Source organism: Cetorhinus maximus, unplaced genomic scaffold, assembly GCF_964194155.1.
Source record: "Cetorhinus maximus unplaced genomic scaffold, sCetMax3.hap1.1 HAP1_SCAFFOLD_2185, whole genome shotgun sequence".
Classification (NCBI taxonomy): Eukaryota; Metazoa; Chordata; class Chondrichthyes; order Lamniformes; family Cetorhinidae; genus Cetorhinus; species Cetorhinus maximus.
The window spans coordinates 32691-50000 of record NW_027598124.1 but is presented as its reverse complement, the minus strand read 5'-3'; the positions used below and the strand labels follow the sequence as shown (position 1 = coordinate 50000).

At 59.1% G+C, this 17310-nt stretch overlaps 1 protein-coding gene across 1 annotated transcript in view; it reads right to left on the bottom strand.

Annotated features, from left to right (window-relative positions):
• smg5 (SMG5 nonsense mediated mRNA decay factor) overlaps nt 1-16907 on the bottom strand; it is a gene marked incomplete at its 3' end in the record, with an annotated part of 18470 nt that extends 1563 nt beyond the window's left edge. The window contains exons 1-2 of the mRNA XM_078537318.1: nt 16721-16907; nt 1983-2081 (exon numbers count right to left, since the gene is read on the bottom strand). Coding sequence (XP_078393444.1) covers nt 1983-2081; nt 16721-16824 — 203 coding nt within the window. The remainder of the gene's footprint in view (nt 1-1982; nt 2082-16720) is intronic.
• Between the last annotated feature and the right edge of the window lie 403 nt (nt 16908-17310).

Sequence of the window (17310 nt, the reverse complement as noted above, 5' to 3'; positions counted from 1 at the left end):
CGCACACACACACACAAGACGCACGCACACACACACACAAGAAGCACGCACACACACACACAAGACGCACGCACACACACAAGACGCACGCACACACACAAGACGCACGCACACACACAAGACGCACGCACACACACAAGACGCACGCACACACACAAGACGCACGCACACACACACAGACGCACGCACACACACACACACAAGACGCACACCGACAGCTCCATTAGGCAAGGGCAATCAACTCAGAACACTACAAACCCAAGAGTAGTTTAATCGGCCCATCAAGCCTGCTCCACCATTCAATACGACCATGGCTGATCTTGGGCTTCAACTCCATTTTCCCGCCCGCTCCCCCACGTCCCTTAATTCCCTACGAGACCAAAAACCTGTCTGTCCCAGCCTTAAATATATTCAACGATGGAGCATCCACAACCCTCTGGGGTAGAGAATTCCAAAGATTCACAACCCCTTTGAGTGAAGTAAATTCTCCTCATCTCAGTCCTAAATGACCGGCCCCTTATCCCGAGTCAGTGTCCCTGTGTTTCAGATTCCCAGACCGGCAGGGTCAAGGCGTGTAAATGGAGTCACAACAACACATCGATCAGGATCGAACGACATGGATCAGAACGAGCTGGAGGGGCCGAATGCCCTCTCTCCTGGTCTAATATCGATAAGGCGCAGGACAGCTTCTAACCCTCCCCTTCCACTCACCCATCAGGCACATTCCCGCAACAGTGCGGCGCTCCCTCAGTACTGACCCTCCGACAGTGCGGCGCTCCCTCAGAACGGACCCTCTGACAGTGCGGCGCTCCCTCAGAACGGACCCTCTGACAGTGCGGCGCTCCCTCAGAACTGACCCTCTGACAGTGCGGCGCTCCCTCAGAACTGACCCTCTGACAGTGCGGCGCTCCCTCAGAACTGACCCTCTGACAGTGCAGCGCACCCTCAGTACTGACCCTCCGACAGTGCGGCGCTCCCTCAGAACTGACCCTCCGACAGTGCGGCCCTCCCTCAGTACTGACCCTGTGACAATGCGGCACTCCCTCAGTACTGACCCTGTGACAGTGCGGCACTCCCTCAGTACTGACCCTCCGACAGTGCGGTCCTCCCTCAGCACTGACCCTCCGACAGTGCGGCGCTCCCTCAGTACTGACCCTCCGACAGTGCGGCCCTCCCTCAGTACTGACCCTGTGACAATGCGGCACTCCCTCAGTACTAACCCTGTGACAGTGCGGCGCTCCCTCAGTACTGACCCTCCGACAGTGCGGCACTCCCTCAGTACTAACCCTGTGACAGTGCGGCGCTCCGTCAGTACTGACCCTCAGACAGTGCGGCACTCCCTCAGTACTAACCCTGTGACAGTGCGGCACTCCCTCAGTACTGACCCTCCGACAGTGCGGCACTCCCTCAGTACTGACCCTCCGACAGTGCGGCGCTCCCTCAGTACTGACCTTCTGACAGTGCGGCGCTCCCTCAGTACTGACCCTGTGACAGTGCGGCACTCCCTCAGTACTGACCCTGTGACAGTGCGGCACTCCCTCAGTACTGACCCTCCGACAGTGCGGCACTCCCTCAGTACTGACCCTGTGACAGTGCGGCACTCCCTCAGTACTGACCTTGTGACAGTGCGGCGCTCCCTCAGTACTGACCCTGTGACAGTGTGACGATTTCATAATCATCCCAGCTCATTCACAGTGCATGAGTCTCTCCTTCAAACATCTGATCGGCCCATGCTACATATCGTTCCTCCCCCACTTCCCTCCCTCCCCATCTCTCGAACAACCTGACCAAATCTGCAGGAGTCCTGCCGCAGGCCAGGGAACGCAGGCGGCTAAATAGGACCCAAACAAGCGGCTGGAGCATCAGGGGTACAGCTCCCGGTCTCAGAGTCTGAGCCGCCCTCTTCCCCAGCCCCATTCCGGTCACCCCGCCCCACACCACCCCTACTGACCCCCATTCCAGTCCCCCACCTCCCAACCTACTTGTTCCGCAGGCTGATGTTTTCGGGTTTGAATACTTCTCGGTACGCCATCTTATTCCCCACAATCACATCGAGCCGATGGACCGCCTCCACTACAGCCCTGCGAAAACACACAGCAATTCAGAGCACAGCACCCTCCAAACCCCTTCACAAATAACAAGCACTTGTTCAAGCCTGCCCACTGTTGTGATGTAGGAAACGCGGCTGCCAATTTGCGCACAGCAAGCTCCCACAAGCAGCGATGTGATAATAGCCCAGATCACCTGGTTTTAGTGATGTTGGTCATGGGCTATACATTGGTCCCAGGTCACGGGGAGAACTCCCTCTGCCACGGTTCTTCTTCCAACAGCGGGAACTTTTACAACCAGCTGAAGGGACCTGGTACCACATCTCATTCTGAAAGATGGTACTTCACAAAGTGCGGCACTCCCTCAGTACTGACCCTCCGACAGTGCAGCACTCCCTCAGTACTGACCCTCCGACAGTGCGGCACTCCCTCAGTACTGACCCTCCGACAGTGCGGCACTCCCTCAGTACTGACCCTCCGACAGTGCGGCGCTCCCTCAGTACTGACCCTCTGACAGTGCGGCGCTCCCTCAGTACTGACCCTCCGACAGTGCGGCGCTCCCTCAGTACTGACCCTCCGACAGTGCGGCGCTCCCTCAGTACTGACCCTCCAACAGTGCGGCACTCCCTCAGTACTGACCCTCCGACAGTGCGACACTCCCTCAGTACTGACCCTCCGACAGTGCGGCGCTCCCTCAGTACTGACCCTCCGACAGTGCGGCGCTCCCTCAGTACTGAGCCTCCGACAGTGCGGCGCTCCTTCAGCACTGACCCTCCGACAGTGCGACACTCCCTCAGTACCAACCCTCCGACAGTGCGGCGCTCCCTCTGTACTGACCCTCCGACAGTGCGGCGCTCCCTCAGTACTGACCCTCCGACAGCGCGGCACTCCCTCAGTACCAACCCTCCGACAGTGCGGCGCTCCCTCAGTCTCGACCCTCCGACAGTGCAGCACTCCCTCAGTATTGACCCTGTGACAGTGCGGCGCTCCCTCATTACCAACCCTCCGACAGTGCGGCGCTCCCTCAGTACTGACCCTCCGACAGTGCAGCACTCCCTCAGTATTGACCCTCCGACAGTGCAGCACTCCCTCAGTATTGACCCTCCGACAGTGCGGCACTCCCTCAGTACCGACCCTCCGACAGTGCGGCACTCCCTCAGTACCGACCCTCCGACAGTGCGGCACTCCCTCAGTACTGACCCTCCGACAGTGCGGCGCTCCCTCAGTACTGACCCTCCGACAGTGCAGCGCTCCCTCAGCACTGACCCTCCGACAGTGCGACACTCCCTCAGTACCAACCCTCCGACAGTGCGGCGCTCCCTCTGTACTGACCCTCCGACAGTGCGGCGCTCCCTCAGTACTGACCCTCCGACAGCGCGGCACTCCCTCAGTACCAACCCTCCGACAGTGCGGCGCTCCCTCAGTCTCGACCCTCCGACAGTGCAGCACTCCCTCAGTATTGACCCTGTGACAGTGCGGCGCTCCCTCATTACCAACCCTCCGACAGTGCGGCACTCCCTCAGTACTGACCCTCCGACAGTGCAGCACTCCCTCAGTATTGACCCTCCGACAGTGCAGCACTCCCTCAGTATTGACCCTCCGACAGTGCGGCACTCCCTCAGTACCGACCCTCCGACAGTGCGGCACTCCCTCAGTACCGACCCTCCGACAGTGCTGCACTCCCTCAGTACCGACCCTCCGACAGTGCGGCACTCCCTCAGTACCGACCCTCCGACAGTGCGGCACTCCCTCAGTACTGACCCTCCGACAGTGCGGCACTCCCTCAGTACTGACCCTCCGACAGTGCGGCACTCCCTCAGTACTGACCCTCCGACAGTGCGGCACTCCCTCAGTACTGACCCTCCGACAGTGCGGCACTCCCTCAGTACTGACCCTCCGACAGTGCGGCACTCCCTTAGTACTGACTCCAACAGTGCAGCGCCCCCTCAGTACTGACCCTCCGACAGTGCGGCACTCCCTCAGTACCAACCCTCCGACAGTGCGGCGCTCCCTCAGTCTCGACCCTCCGACAGTGCAGCACTCCCTCAGTATTGACCCTGTGACAGTGCGGCGCTCCCTCATTACCAACCCACCGACAGTGTGGCACTCCCTCAGTACTGACCCTCCGACAGTGCAGCACTCCCTCAGTATTGACCCTCCGACAGTGCAGCACTCCCTCAGTATTGACCCTCCGACAGTGCGGCACTCCCTCAGTACCGACCCTCCGACAGTGCGGCACTCCCTCAGTACCGACCCTCCGACAGTGCGGCACTCCCTCAGTACCGACCCTCCGACAGTGCGGCACTCCCTCAGTACCGACCCTCCGACAGTGCGGCACTCCCTCAGTACCGACCCTCCGACAGTGTGGCACTCCCTCAGTACCAACCCTCCGACAGTGCGGCGCTCCTTCAGTGCTGACCCTCCGACAGTGTGGCGCTCCCTCAGTACTGACCCTCCGACAATGCGGCACTCCCTCAGTACTGACCCTCCGACAATGTGGCACTCCCTCAGTACTGACCCTCCGACAGTGCCGCGCTCCCTCAGTACTGACCCTCCGACAATGCGGCGCTCCCTCAGTACTGACCCTCCGACAATGCGGCACTCCCTCAGTACTGACCCTCCGACAATGCGGCACTCCCTCAGTACTGACCCTCCGACAGTGCCGCGCTCCCTCAGTACTGACCCTCCGACAGTGCCGCGCTCCCTCAGTACTGACCCTCCGACAGTGCCGCGCTCCCTCAGTACTGACCCTCCGACAGTGCCGCGCTCCCTCAGTACTGACCCTCCGACAGTGCCGCGCTCCCTCAGTACTGACCCTCCGACAATGCGGCGCTCCCTCAATACTGGCACTGGGAGTGTCGGTCTGGATTCTGTGCTCTGGAGATCTTCTACACACCGAATTATGTAGCACAATGTCAGGGGAGTGCAGAGTTAGCACTCCTCCGACAGGGAGGGATCTGGCAGCCCTGACCAACCTCCAACAGCAGTGGGCGTCACAGATATGCCATCCGAGGGCTGGAGTGAGAACAGTCAGGCACGCTCTCAGGAAAGTGCAGCCAAAAACCTGATTACAGTCCTGGGCCACACAGTAGTACACACACACACACACACACACACACAGACAGACACACACAGACAGACAGACAGACAGACAGACAGACAGACAGACAGACAGACAGACACAGACAGACAGACAGACAGACAGACAGACAGACACACACACACACACACACACACACACAGACACACACACACACAGACACACACACACACAGACACACACACACACACACACAGACACACACAGACACACACAGACACACACAGACACACACAGAGCACCCCCCCAGGAAGAGAGAGCAGAGGGGCCTGCTCCAAGCTCCAGCCTGTGCTGAGCAAACCAACCTGTGCCTGTGATGCTGGTAACAACACAACGAGGCTCACCACACCCTGAGCAAGAGGAGGACGGTGGGGATGGGGAACCAGCCCGGGGTTCCCGCTGGCCACTCCCCCGATCGCTATCGGGAGATGCCACAAAGCAGGGCCAGCAAAAGCCACTGACGCGGGGCTGTGGGGAGGGGACACAGGGCCGGGCGGCGATGGCCCATTTAGTTGAATAGCCAGCCTCCTCTCACACGCTAAGGGGTCAGCGGCAGGAGGTGGTGGAGGCTGCAAGACTACACTCTGACTACGATTTGAGAGAGTGGGGGTGAGGGGGGGTGGTGGGAACAGGAAGCAAAGTTCCCACCATTTGTAAAGCAGATCCTCGGTTTTCCCCTCTTTTAAGGAAACTGCCCATAAATTTAAAGACACAACCACCCCCCTCCCCCACTGGCCTCCTCCCCCACCATCGGAAATTCCCAAGATTTCTCAGTCAAAACCGGACGCCTAATAACCCCGCTCGCCTGTCAGATTGCAACGGCAGCAGGAGGTTAGCGTTTATAACACCCCCCCCCTCCTCAATAAGAGGACACTTTGGGAAAGTAGAGCTGGCCTTTCCCTGCTCTCTCAGGTCTCTTAAAGGAGAAAAGGACCCTCCCAACCCCCACCCTCCAAAAAGAAACCCCTGCCGTCTGACCTTCCCCCTGCCAGTGGCTCCTTCGCTATTTAGCCGAAGCTTTTCGTCTTGCACTCACCAAGGCGGCCCATGTGAGGGGAAACAACAAACAACAATTTATACTTCATGAGAAGAGAGTGCTGGTTGGTCAGCCGGTGGGCTCTGATTGGTAGAGGCGTTGCCATGGAGAATGCACCAGTCAGTGGTGAGTGGCGGAATTAAAATCCGGGAGGCATTGGGCTGGCGCTCCTCGGAGTTTTAGGGAGTTGAGGGCTGATCCGGCCGAAGTGCTTCCAACATGAAAGCGATCCGATGGCCATAAGAGGTAGGAGCAGGAATCGGCCATTCAGCCCATCAAGTCTGCTCCGCCGTTCAATGAGATCATGGCTGATCTGATAATCCTCAACTCCACTTTCCTGCCTTTTCCCCATAACCCTTGATTCCCTCACTGATTAAAAACCTGTCTATCTCAGCCTTGAATATACTTAATGACCCAGCATCTACAGCCCTCTGCAGTAAAGAATTCCACGGACTAACTACCCTCTGAGAGAAGAAATTCCTCCTCATCTCTGTCTTAAGTGGGCAACCACTCACTCTCACTATGCCCTCTGGTCCTAGACTCTCCCACAAGGGGAAACAGCCTCTCAGCATCTACCCTGTCAAACCCCCTAAGAATCTTATATGTTTCAATAAGGTCACCACTCATTCTTCTCAACTCCAATGAGCACAGGCCCAATCTACTCAACCTCTCCTCGTAAGAAACTCCCTCCATACTTGAGATCAACCTAGTGAACCTCCTCTGGTCTGCCTCCAATGCCAGTATATCTTTCCTTAGATAAGGGAACCAAAACTGTTTGACAGTGTTCTAGGTGTGGTTCATCTGGTTGAAGAGAAATTTCTGCAGGGGAGTCCAGATTGAGGAAGCACAATCGGTTAAGTTAGAGACTAGAATCAGGAAGTCTTCTTTCTCACACAGACCACACCCTCTACCGCCCCCAAAAAACAAAAGCCTTTGGGTGCCAAGGGTTTGGTGGGGGGCTGTTGAGGCTGAGATTTATGGAATACCACTGGGAAATGGAGTTTAAGCAGAGGTCCGCTGCGATGCAGTGAGCTGGCAGAACAAGGCTCAAGGGCCAGTTGCACTCCCAGGCACCCAGGGCAGTGTTTCAGTCAAGGCCTGCTCTCTCCCTCTCTCTCTCTCTCTCTCTAGCCCATGAGGCACTTTTTGTTGTCAACCACCCCCCCAACCACAACCCCGGCAGCTTCGAAAAGCTATCAGGATGCCTTGGAGTGTTTGGGAGATCTTGGGGGAGGGGGAGTGGGGTTCAGGGACAGGGTTTGGGGGCGGGGGGCAGGAAGGTGGTTGTACGCTACATTTCAAAGAGGAGCCCTCACACTGGGAGCCTGAAACCAGGACAGCGAATGCAGGAGACGAAGCTAAGAGATAGGAGCAGCAGTGGACCACTCGGCCCATCGAGCCTGCTCCATCATTCAGTACGACCTTGGCCCATCTTGGGCTTCAACTCCATTTTCTCCGCCCGCTCCCCCATATCCCTTAATTCCCTGAGACTAAAAACCTGTCTGTCCCCAGCCTTAAATATATTCAACAATGCAGCATCCACAGCCCTCTGAAGTAGAGAATTCCAAAGATTCACAACCCTTTGGGTGAAGTAATTTCTCCTCATCTCAGTCCCTAAACGATCGGCCCCCTTACCCTGACACTGGGCCCCCCTCCGTGTTTTAGATTCTCCGACCAGCGGGAACGATCTCTCAGCGTCCACCCTGTCAAACCCCTTCCGATTCAATGAGATCCTCTCTCATTCTTCTGAACTACACGAGAAAATAGACCCAGTTTGCTGAGCAGTCTCTCAACAACGGGTCCCTCAGCATCTTAAACGGTGAAAAGGGATAAGGGGTGCACAGCTCACCCCAAACCGAAAACAACTGAACCGAGCTCTGCACAAGTAGTGACGCGACAGGGTCTGGCTGTGATGCCCTATCTAGTTGGATGGCTCTCTATTCTTAGTCTCATCCATCCTCTTATCTTTTGGCCGGGCTCCAATGAACCTAAACACACTAAAACATGCAAAATGGGAGTAGGGTGAGGCCATTCAGCCCCTTGAGGCCTGCTCTGTCATTCCCTAAAAGATCAAGGCTGATCTTCCACCTCGACTGTGCTCTCTACCCCACCCCCCCCACCCCCATCCCACAATGCCCAAAAATCTCTCCTTCTCAGTCGTGGACCTACTCAGCGACTGAGCAGCGACAGCTCCCTGGGGTGGAGGATTCCGAAGATTCACCGCTCGCTGAGTGAAGAAATTCCTCCTCATCTCCGTCCAAAATGGCCGACGCCTCATCCTGAGCCGGCAACCGCTCGTTGTGCGCTCTCCAGCCGGAGTAGGCAGCCTCTCACCATCTACCCCGTCAAAACCCCCCCTCAGAACTTGGTACGTTTCAATGAGATCACCGCTCATTCTTCTCCAGAGAACGTGTGGCTCCACTCTACTTCCATCTCTCCTCAGAGGACAGCCCTCTGGTTCCAGACGTCAATCGAGCACATTAGGGCGGTGTACGAAGAGACAAAGCGATAAGATTCTGGAGGGGGCTTGACAGGGTAGGTGCTGAGAGGGTGCCCTCCCCTCCGGTGGGAATCTAGACCTGGGGTGGGGGGGGGCACAGTTTCAAAACAAGGGGCCTCACATTGAGGACGGAGATGAGGAGGAATGTCATCTCTCTGAGGGCCGTCAGTCTGTGGAGCTCTCTTCCCCAGAGAGCAGTGGAGGCCGGGTCATCGGATATATTCAAGGCTGAGTTAGAGAGATTTTTAAATCGACAAGGGAGTCGAGGGTTAGTCCGGGGAGGCAGACAGGAAGGTGCACAGTCCGATCAGCCATGATCCTGTTGACTGGCAGAGCAGGCTCAATGGGCTGAATGGCCTACTTCCTGCTCCTAATCCTTCTGTCCTTAAAGAGCCGGTCTGAATCCGACTGAGCTAAGCGGCTATAGGCAAACTCCCCACTCCCGGGTCAAAATTAATCACGGTTTCGATAATCCACACCCCAAATAAAGAGGAAGAGATTGGAGTAAGTTTACACAGGAGGATGCAAGGCACGTGGGACTTGGGGTGCCAACACTGCTGCAGTTACACCGAGCTGCTAACACAGACAGGCAGCCTCCCGGTAACAGCCAATGGCACAGAACGGTCGGTACTGAGGGAGTGTCACACTGTCAGGGGGGGTCAGTACCGATGGCACAGAACGGTCGGTACTGAGGGAGTGTCACACTGTCAGGGGGGGTCAGTACCGATGGCACAGTGCGGAGAGATTTTGTTCAACTAGGTGGGGTTAACTGGTGACTGTAAGAAAATGATTTCTTTCTCGCGCCGACACACCCTTTACACATTCCACTATCAAACGGGGTGAAAATGATCACAGCCGATCCCAACCTGGCGTGGCTGACAAATATTCCCGTTCCAAATCTTTCACCCACAATACAACACTAAATCGGCCCACCAGCCTACCCAGACACTGACCACAGCCCCCAGGCCCTGACTCACCGACACCCTGAAGTGGGTTTCTGCCTTTATACCCCCGTCCCTATGTGAATCCGCTCCATAACCATTCATGTCACAGCACAAATCCTTTCCAAAATCCAAAGGCTCAGTGGACATCTCTCACACTTCCAGATCATCGGAGTTTCAGCCCTACTCCAGGCACTGACTCCAGAATCCAAGCCGACTGAGGGAGTGCCGCACTGTCGGAGGGTCAGTACCGAGGGAGTGCCGCACTGTCGGAGGGTCAGTACTGAGGGAGTGCTGCACTGTCGGAGGGTCAGAACTGAGGGAGCTGGGTCAGTACTGAGGGAGCGCTGCACTGTCGGAGGGTCAGTACTGAGGGAGTGCTGCACTGTCGGAGGGTCAGTACTGAGGGAGTGCTGCACTGTCGGAGGGTCAGTACTGAGGGAGCGCCGCACTGTCGGAGGGTCAGTACTGAGGGAGCGCTGCACTGTCGGAGGGTCAGTACTGAGGGACTGCTGCACTGTCGGAGGGTCAGTACTGAGGGAGTGCCGCACTGTCGGAGGGTCAGTACTGAGGGAGTGCCGCACTGTCGGAGGGTCAGTACTGAGGGAGCGCTGCACTGTCGGAGGGTCAGTACTGAGGGAGTGCCACACTGTCGGAGGGTCAGTACTGAGGGAGTGCTGCACTGTCGGAGGGTCAGAACTGAGGGAGCTGGGTCAGTACTGAGGGAGAGCCGCACTGTCGGAGGATCAGTGCTGAGGGAGAGCCGCACTGTCGGAGGGTCAGTACTGAGGGAATGCAGCACTGTCAGAGGGTCAGTACTGAGGGAGCGCCGCACTGTCGGAGGGTCAGTACTGAGGGAGCGCTGCACTGTCGGAGGGTCAGTACTGAGGGAGTGCCGCACTGTCGGAGGGTCAGTACTGAGGGAGTGCTGCACTGTCGGAGGGTCAGTACTGAGGGAGCGCCGCACTGTCGGAGGGTCAGTACTGAGGGAGTGCCGCACTGTCGGAGGGTCAGTACTGAGGGAGCGCCGCACTGTCTGAGGCGCCATCTTTCATTTGAGATACTAAAGGAGGTTTGTATTTCTACAGCATCTTTCACCACCTCAGGACATCTCAGTGTGCTTCACAAGCTATTAATCACTTTTTGAAATGCAGTCCCAGTTGTAATGAAGGGAACGCCAATTTGTACACAGCAAGCTCCCACAAACAGCCAATGTGACAAAGACCAGGTTATATTTTTTTTAGCGATGTTGGTTGGCTTGGGCATTGATATTTGGCCCGAGGCCACTGCTGCCTTGCACTTTTTCCAATTGTGGCTGTGGGATTTTTAACATCTCCCTGAGGAATATTGGGGGGGGGTGGTTTGTCTTTGGGTTAATTTCTCATCTGGCACCTCAAATGGTGAAGCACTCCCTCAGTCCTGGGAGCGTTAGCCCAGATTATGAGGCTCGAGTCCCCGGAGAAGGGACTGTGAACCGTCTACCTGCCAACCCCGAGGTTTACATGTTACCCACCCAGCAGGCACACACACACACAGGCACAGAGAGACGCACACACGCACACAGGCACAGAGAGGCGCACACACGCACACAGGCACAGAGAGGCGCACACACGCACACAGGCACAGAGAGGCGCACACACGCACACAGGCACACAGAGGCGCGCACAGGCACACACAGAGGCGCGCACACACACACAGAGGCGCGCACACACACACAGAGGCGCGCACACACACACAGAGGCGCGCACACACACACAGAGGCGCGCACACACACACAGAGGCGCGCACACACACACACAGAGGCGCGCACACACACACAGAGGCGCGCACACACACACAGAGGCGCGCGCACACACACACAGAGGCGCGCGCACACACACACAGAGGCGCGCGCACACACACAGAGGCGCGCACACACACACAGAGGCGCGCACACACACACAGAGGCGCGCACACACACACAGAGGCGCGCACACACACACAGAGGCGCGCACACACACACAGAGGCGCGCACACACACACAGAGGCGCGCACACACACACAGAGGCGCGCACACACACACAGAGGCGCGCACACACACACAGAGGCGCGCACACACACACAGAGGCGCGCACACACACACAGAGGCGCGCACACACACACAGAGGCGCGCACACACACACACAGAGGCGCGCACACACACACAGAGGCGCGCACACACACACAGAGGCGCGCGCACACACACACACAGAGGCGCACACACACACACAGAGGCACACACACACACACAGAGGCGCACACACACACACAGAGGCGCACACACACACACACACAGAGGCGCACACACACACACACACAGAGGCGCACACACACACACACACAGAGGCGCACACACACACACACACACAGAGGCGCACACACACACACACACAGAGGCGCACACACACACACAGGCACAGAGGCGCACACACACACAGGCACAGAGAGGCGCACACACACACAGGCACAGAGAGGCGCACACACACACAGGCACAGAGAGGCGCACACACACACAGGCACAGAGAGGCGCACACACACACAGGCACAGAGAGGCGCACACACACACAGGCACAGAGAGGCGCACACACACACAGGCACAGAGAGGCGCACACACACACAGGCACAGAGAGGCGCACACACACACAGGCACAGAGAGGCGCACACACACACAGGCACAGAGAGGCGCACACACACACAGGCACAGAGAGGCGCACACACACACAGGCACAGAGAGGCGCACACACACACAGGCACAGAGAGGCGCACACACACACAGGCACAGAGAGGCGCACACACACACAGGCACAGAGAGGCGCACACACACACAGGCACAGAGAGGCGCACACACACACAGGCACAGAGAGGCGCACACACACACAGGCACAGAGAGGCGCACACACACACAGGCACAGAGAGGCGCACACACACACAGGCACAGAGAGGCGCACACACACACAGGCACAGAGAGGCGCACACACACACAGGCACAGAGAGGCGCACACACACACAGGCACAGAGAGGCGCACACACACACAGGCACAGAGAGGCGCACACACACACAGGCACAGAGAGGCGCACACACACACAGGCACAGAGAGGCGCACACACACACAGGCACAGAGAGGCGCACACACACACAGGCACAGAGAGGCGCACACACACACAGGCACAGAGAGGCGCACACACACACAGGCACAGAGAGGCGCACACACACACAGGCACAGAGAGGCGCACACACACACAGGCACAGAGAGGCGCACACACACACAGGCACAGAGAGGCGCACACACACACAGGCACAGAGAGGCGCACACACACACAGGCACAGAGAGGCGCACACACACACAGGCACAGAGAGGCGCACACACACACAGGCACAGAGAGGCGCACACACACACAGGCACAGAGAGGCGCACACACACACAGGCACAGAGAGGCGCACACACACACAGGCACAGAGAGGCGCACACACACACAGGCACAGAGAGGCGCACACACACAGGCACAGAGAGGCGCACACACACAGGCACAGAGAGGCGCACACACACAGGCACAGAGAGGCGCACACACACAGGCACAGAGAGGCGCACACACACAGGCACAGAGAGGCGCACACACACAGGCACAGAGAGGCGCACACACACAGGCACAGAGAGGCGCACACACACAGGCACAGAGAGGCGCACACACACAGGCACAGAGAGGCGCACACACACAGGCACAGAGAGGCGCACACACACAGGCACAGAGAGGCGCACACACACAGGCACAGAGAGGCGCACACACACAGGCACAGAGAGGCGCACACACACAGGCACAGAGAGGCGCACACACACAGGCACAGAGAGGCGCACACACACAGGCACAGAGAGGCGCACACACACAGGCACAGAGAGGCGCACACACACAGGCACAGAGAGGCGCACACACACAGGCACAGAGAGGCGCACACACACAGGCACAGAGAGGCGCACACACACAGGCACAGAGAGGCGCACACACACAGGCACAGAGAGGCGAACACACACAGGCACAGAGAGGCGCACACACACAGGCACAGAGAGGCGCACACACACAGGCACAGAGAGGCGCACACACACAGGCACAGAGAGGCGCACACACACAGGCACAGAGAGGCGCACACACACAGGCACAGAGAGGCGCACACACACAGGCACAGAGAGGCGCACACACACAGGCACAGAGAGGCGCACACACACAGGCACAGAGAGGCGCACACACACAGGCACAGAGAGGCGCACACACACACACAGGCACAGAGAGACGCACACACAGACACAGAGGCGCACACATACAGACACAGAGAGGCGCACACACACACAGGCACAGAGAGGCGCACACACACACAGGCACAGAGAGACGCACACACAGACACAGAGAGGCGCACACACACAGACACAGAGAGGCGCACACACACAGACACAGAGAGGCGCACACACACAGACACAGAGAGGCGCACACACACAGACACAGAGAGGCGCACACACACAGACACAGAGAGGCGCACACACACAGACACAGAGAGGCGCACACACACAGACACAGAGGCGCACACACACAGACACAGACACAGAGAGGCGCGCACACACACACACACACAGACACAGAGAGGCGCACACACACACACAGGGGCACACATACAGAAGAGGGAGGCCAGAGCCTGAGAGCATAACATGCAGTAACTCGTGGGAAGGGCCTCAGTATCCTGTCACATATTTAACTGGAGGAGATTTCCGCTCATCCGATACGGGATGTCGGATAAGCCGCCTGATAATTTAGCGACAGGAGCCGACAGAGGTGGTGTGAGGAGGTAGAGCTGGGTGTCGTCAGCCTACATGCGAAAACTAACACCCGCGCTTTCAGATAAAGTCACCGAGGGACAGCGCGTCGGTGAGAAATGGGAGGGGGCCAAGGATGGATCCTCGGGGAGACGCCCGAGGTTAGAGTGCAGGAGCGGGGGAGAGAGAGACCACTGGAGGTGATATGCTGGCTACGAGATGAACAGGCCCAGGAGAGAGCAGTCCCACCCTGCTGGACGACGGTGGAGAGGTGCTGGAGGAGGGTGGGTGTGGTCCACCCTGTCCAAGGCTGCAGACAGGTCGAGAAGGACCAGGAGGGAAAGTTTACCTTTGTCACGGTCACACGGGGACGCCGTGGGTGACTTTGATTAAGAGCCATTGGCAGGAACCGCGAATTGGAGGGATTGAAACACGGAGCGCCAAGGCAGATGAGAACGGATCGGGGTGGGGGGGGCGATAACACAATCCCACCCCCAACACCATTGGCCTCAGTGCCCCCCCCATTGGCCTCGGTGGATCCCCCATTGGCCTCGGTGGACCCCCCTATTGGCCTCGGTGGACCCCCCTATTGGCCTCGGTGGACCCCCCTATTGGCCTCGGTGGACCCCCCTATTGGCCTCGGTGGACCCCCCTATTGGCCTCGGTGGACCCCCCTATTGGCCTCGGTGGACCCCCCTATTGGCCTCGGTGGACCCCCCTATTGGCCTCGGTGGACCCCCCTATTGGCCTCGGTGGACCCCCCTATTGGCCTCGGTGGACCCCCCTATTGGCCTCGGTGGACCCCCCTATTGGCCTCGGTGGACCCCCCTATTGGCCTCGGTGGACCCCCCTATTGGCCTCGGTGGACCCCCCTATTGGCCTCGGTGGACCCCCCTATTGGCCTCGGTGGACCCCCCTATTGGCCTCGGTGGACCCCCCTATTGGCCTCGGTGGACCCCCCTATTGGCCTCGGTGGACCCCCCTATTGGCCTCGGTGGACCCCCCTATTGGCCTCGGTGGACCCCCCTATTGGCCTCGGTGGGCCCCCCCTATTGGCCTCGGTGGGCCCCCCCTATTGGCCTCAGTGCCCCCCCTATTGGCCTCAGTGCCCCCCCTATTGGCCTCAGTGCCCCACCTATTGGCCTCAGTGCCCCCCCCTATTGGCCTCAGGCCCCCCCTATTGGCCTCAGGCCCCCCCTATTGGCCTCAGTACCCTCTCCCCAGGCCTCAGGCCCCCCCTATTGGCCTCAGTGCCCCCCCTATTGGCCTCAGTGCCCCCCCTATTGGCCTCAGTGCCCCACCTATTGGCCTCAGTGCCCCCCCCTATTGGCCTCAGGCCCCCCCTATTGGCCTCAGGCCCCCCCTATTGGCCTCAGTACCCTCTCCCCAGGCCTCAGGCCCCCCCTATTGGCCTCAGTGCCCCCCCTATTGGCCTCAGTGCCCCCCCTATTGGCCTCAGTGCCCCCCCTATTGGCCTCAGTACCCTCTCCCCAGGCCTCAGGCCCCCCCTATTGGCCTCAGTACCCTCTCCCCAGGCCTCAGGCCCCCCCTATTGGCCTCAGTGCCCCCCCTATTGGCCTGTGCCCCCCCTATTGGCCTCAGTGCCCCCCCTATTGGCCTCAGTACCCTCTCCCCAGGCCTCAGGCCCCCCCTATTGGCCTCAGCCGCCCCCCCCCCCCCCAACCTTATTGGCCTCAGCCCCCCCCCCCCCCCCCCCCCCACCACCTTATTGGCCTCAGCCCCCCCCCCCCCACTATTGGCCTCAGCCCCCCCCCCCCCACTATTGGCCTCAGCCCCCCCCCCCCCACTATTGGCCTCAGGCCCCCCCTATTGGCCTCAGTGCCCCCCTATTGGCCTCAGTGCCCCCCTATTGGCCTCAGTCCCCCCCTATTGGCCTCAGTCCCCCCCTATTGGCCTCAGTCCCCCCCTATTGGCCTCAGTCCCCCCCTATTGGCCTCAGTCCCCCCCTATTGGCCTCAGTCCCCCCCTATTGGCCTCAGTACCCTCTCCCCAGGCCTCAGGCCCCCCTATTGGCCTCAGTGCCCCCCTATTGGCCTCAGTGCCCCCCCTATTGGCCTCAGTGCCCCCCCTATTGGCCTCAGTGCCCCCCTATTGGCCTCAGTACCCTCTCCCCAGGCCTCAGGCCCCCCTATTGGCCTCAGTACCCTCTCCCCAGGCCTCAGGCCCCCCCTATTGGCCTCAGTACCCTCTCCCCAGGCCTCAGGCCCCCCCTATTGGCCTCAGTACCCTCTCCCCAGGCCTCAGGCCCTCTCCTTACCGGTACAGCCTCTTGGTGTGGAGGAGTTTCGCGTCGGGCTCGGCCTGGGCCTCAGGCTCGGCCTCGGCTTGGGGTTGGGCCTCCGCCGGCTCCGGGTGGCTCATGGTTTCCCCCCGGGGCCGCTCCTCCCGCCTTCTCCTCAATCCCGCTCCGGCCCTGAGCCCGCCGCCGCCATCAGCCCCCAAACCTCGCGAGATCAGCAAGCCCCGCCCGCGTGGGGACACGTGGTTCACCCCAAACCCCCCCAGACAACCAATCCCCATTGAGAGATTGGGAGTGATACTTTGACCCCTAACACTACAACCAATCCCCATTGAGAGATTGGGAGTGATACTTTGACCCCTAACACTACAACCAATCCCCATTGAGGGATTAGGGGGTGATACCTTTGACCCCGACCCTACAACCAATCCCCATTGAGGAATTAGGGGTGATACCTTTGACCCCGATCCTACAACCAATCCCCATTGAGGGATTAGGGGTGATACCTTTGACCCCGACCCTACAACCAATCCCCATTGAGGAATTAGGGGTGATACCTTTGACCCCAATCCTACAACCAATCCCCATTGAGGGATTAGGGGTGATAC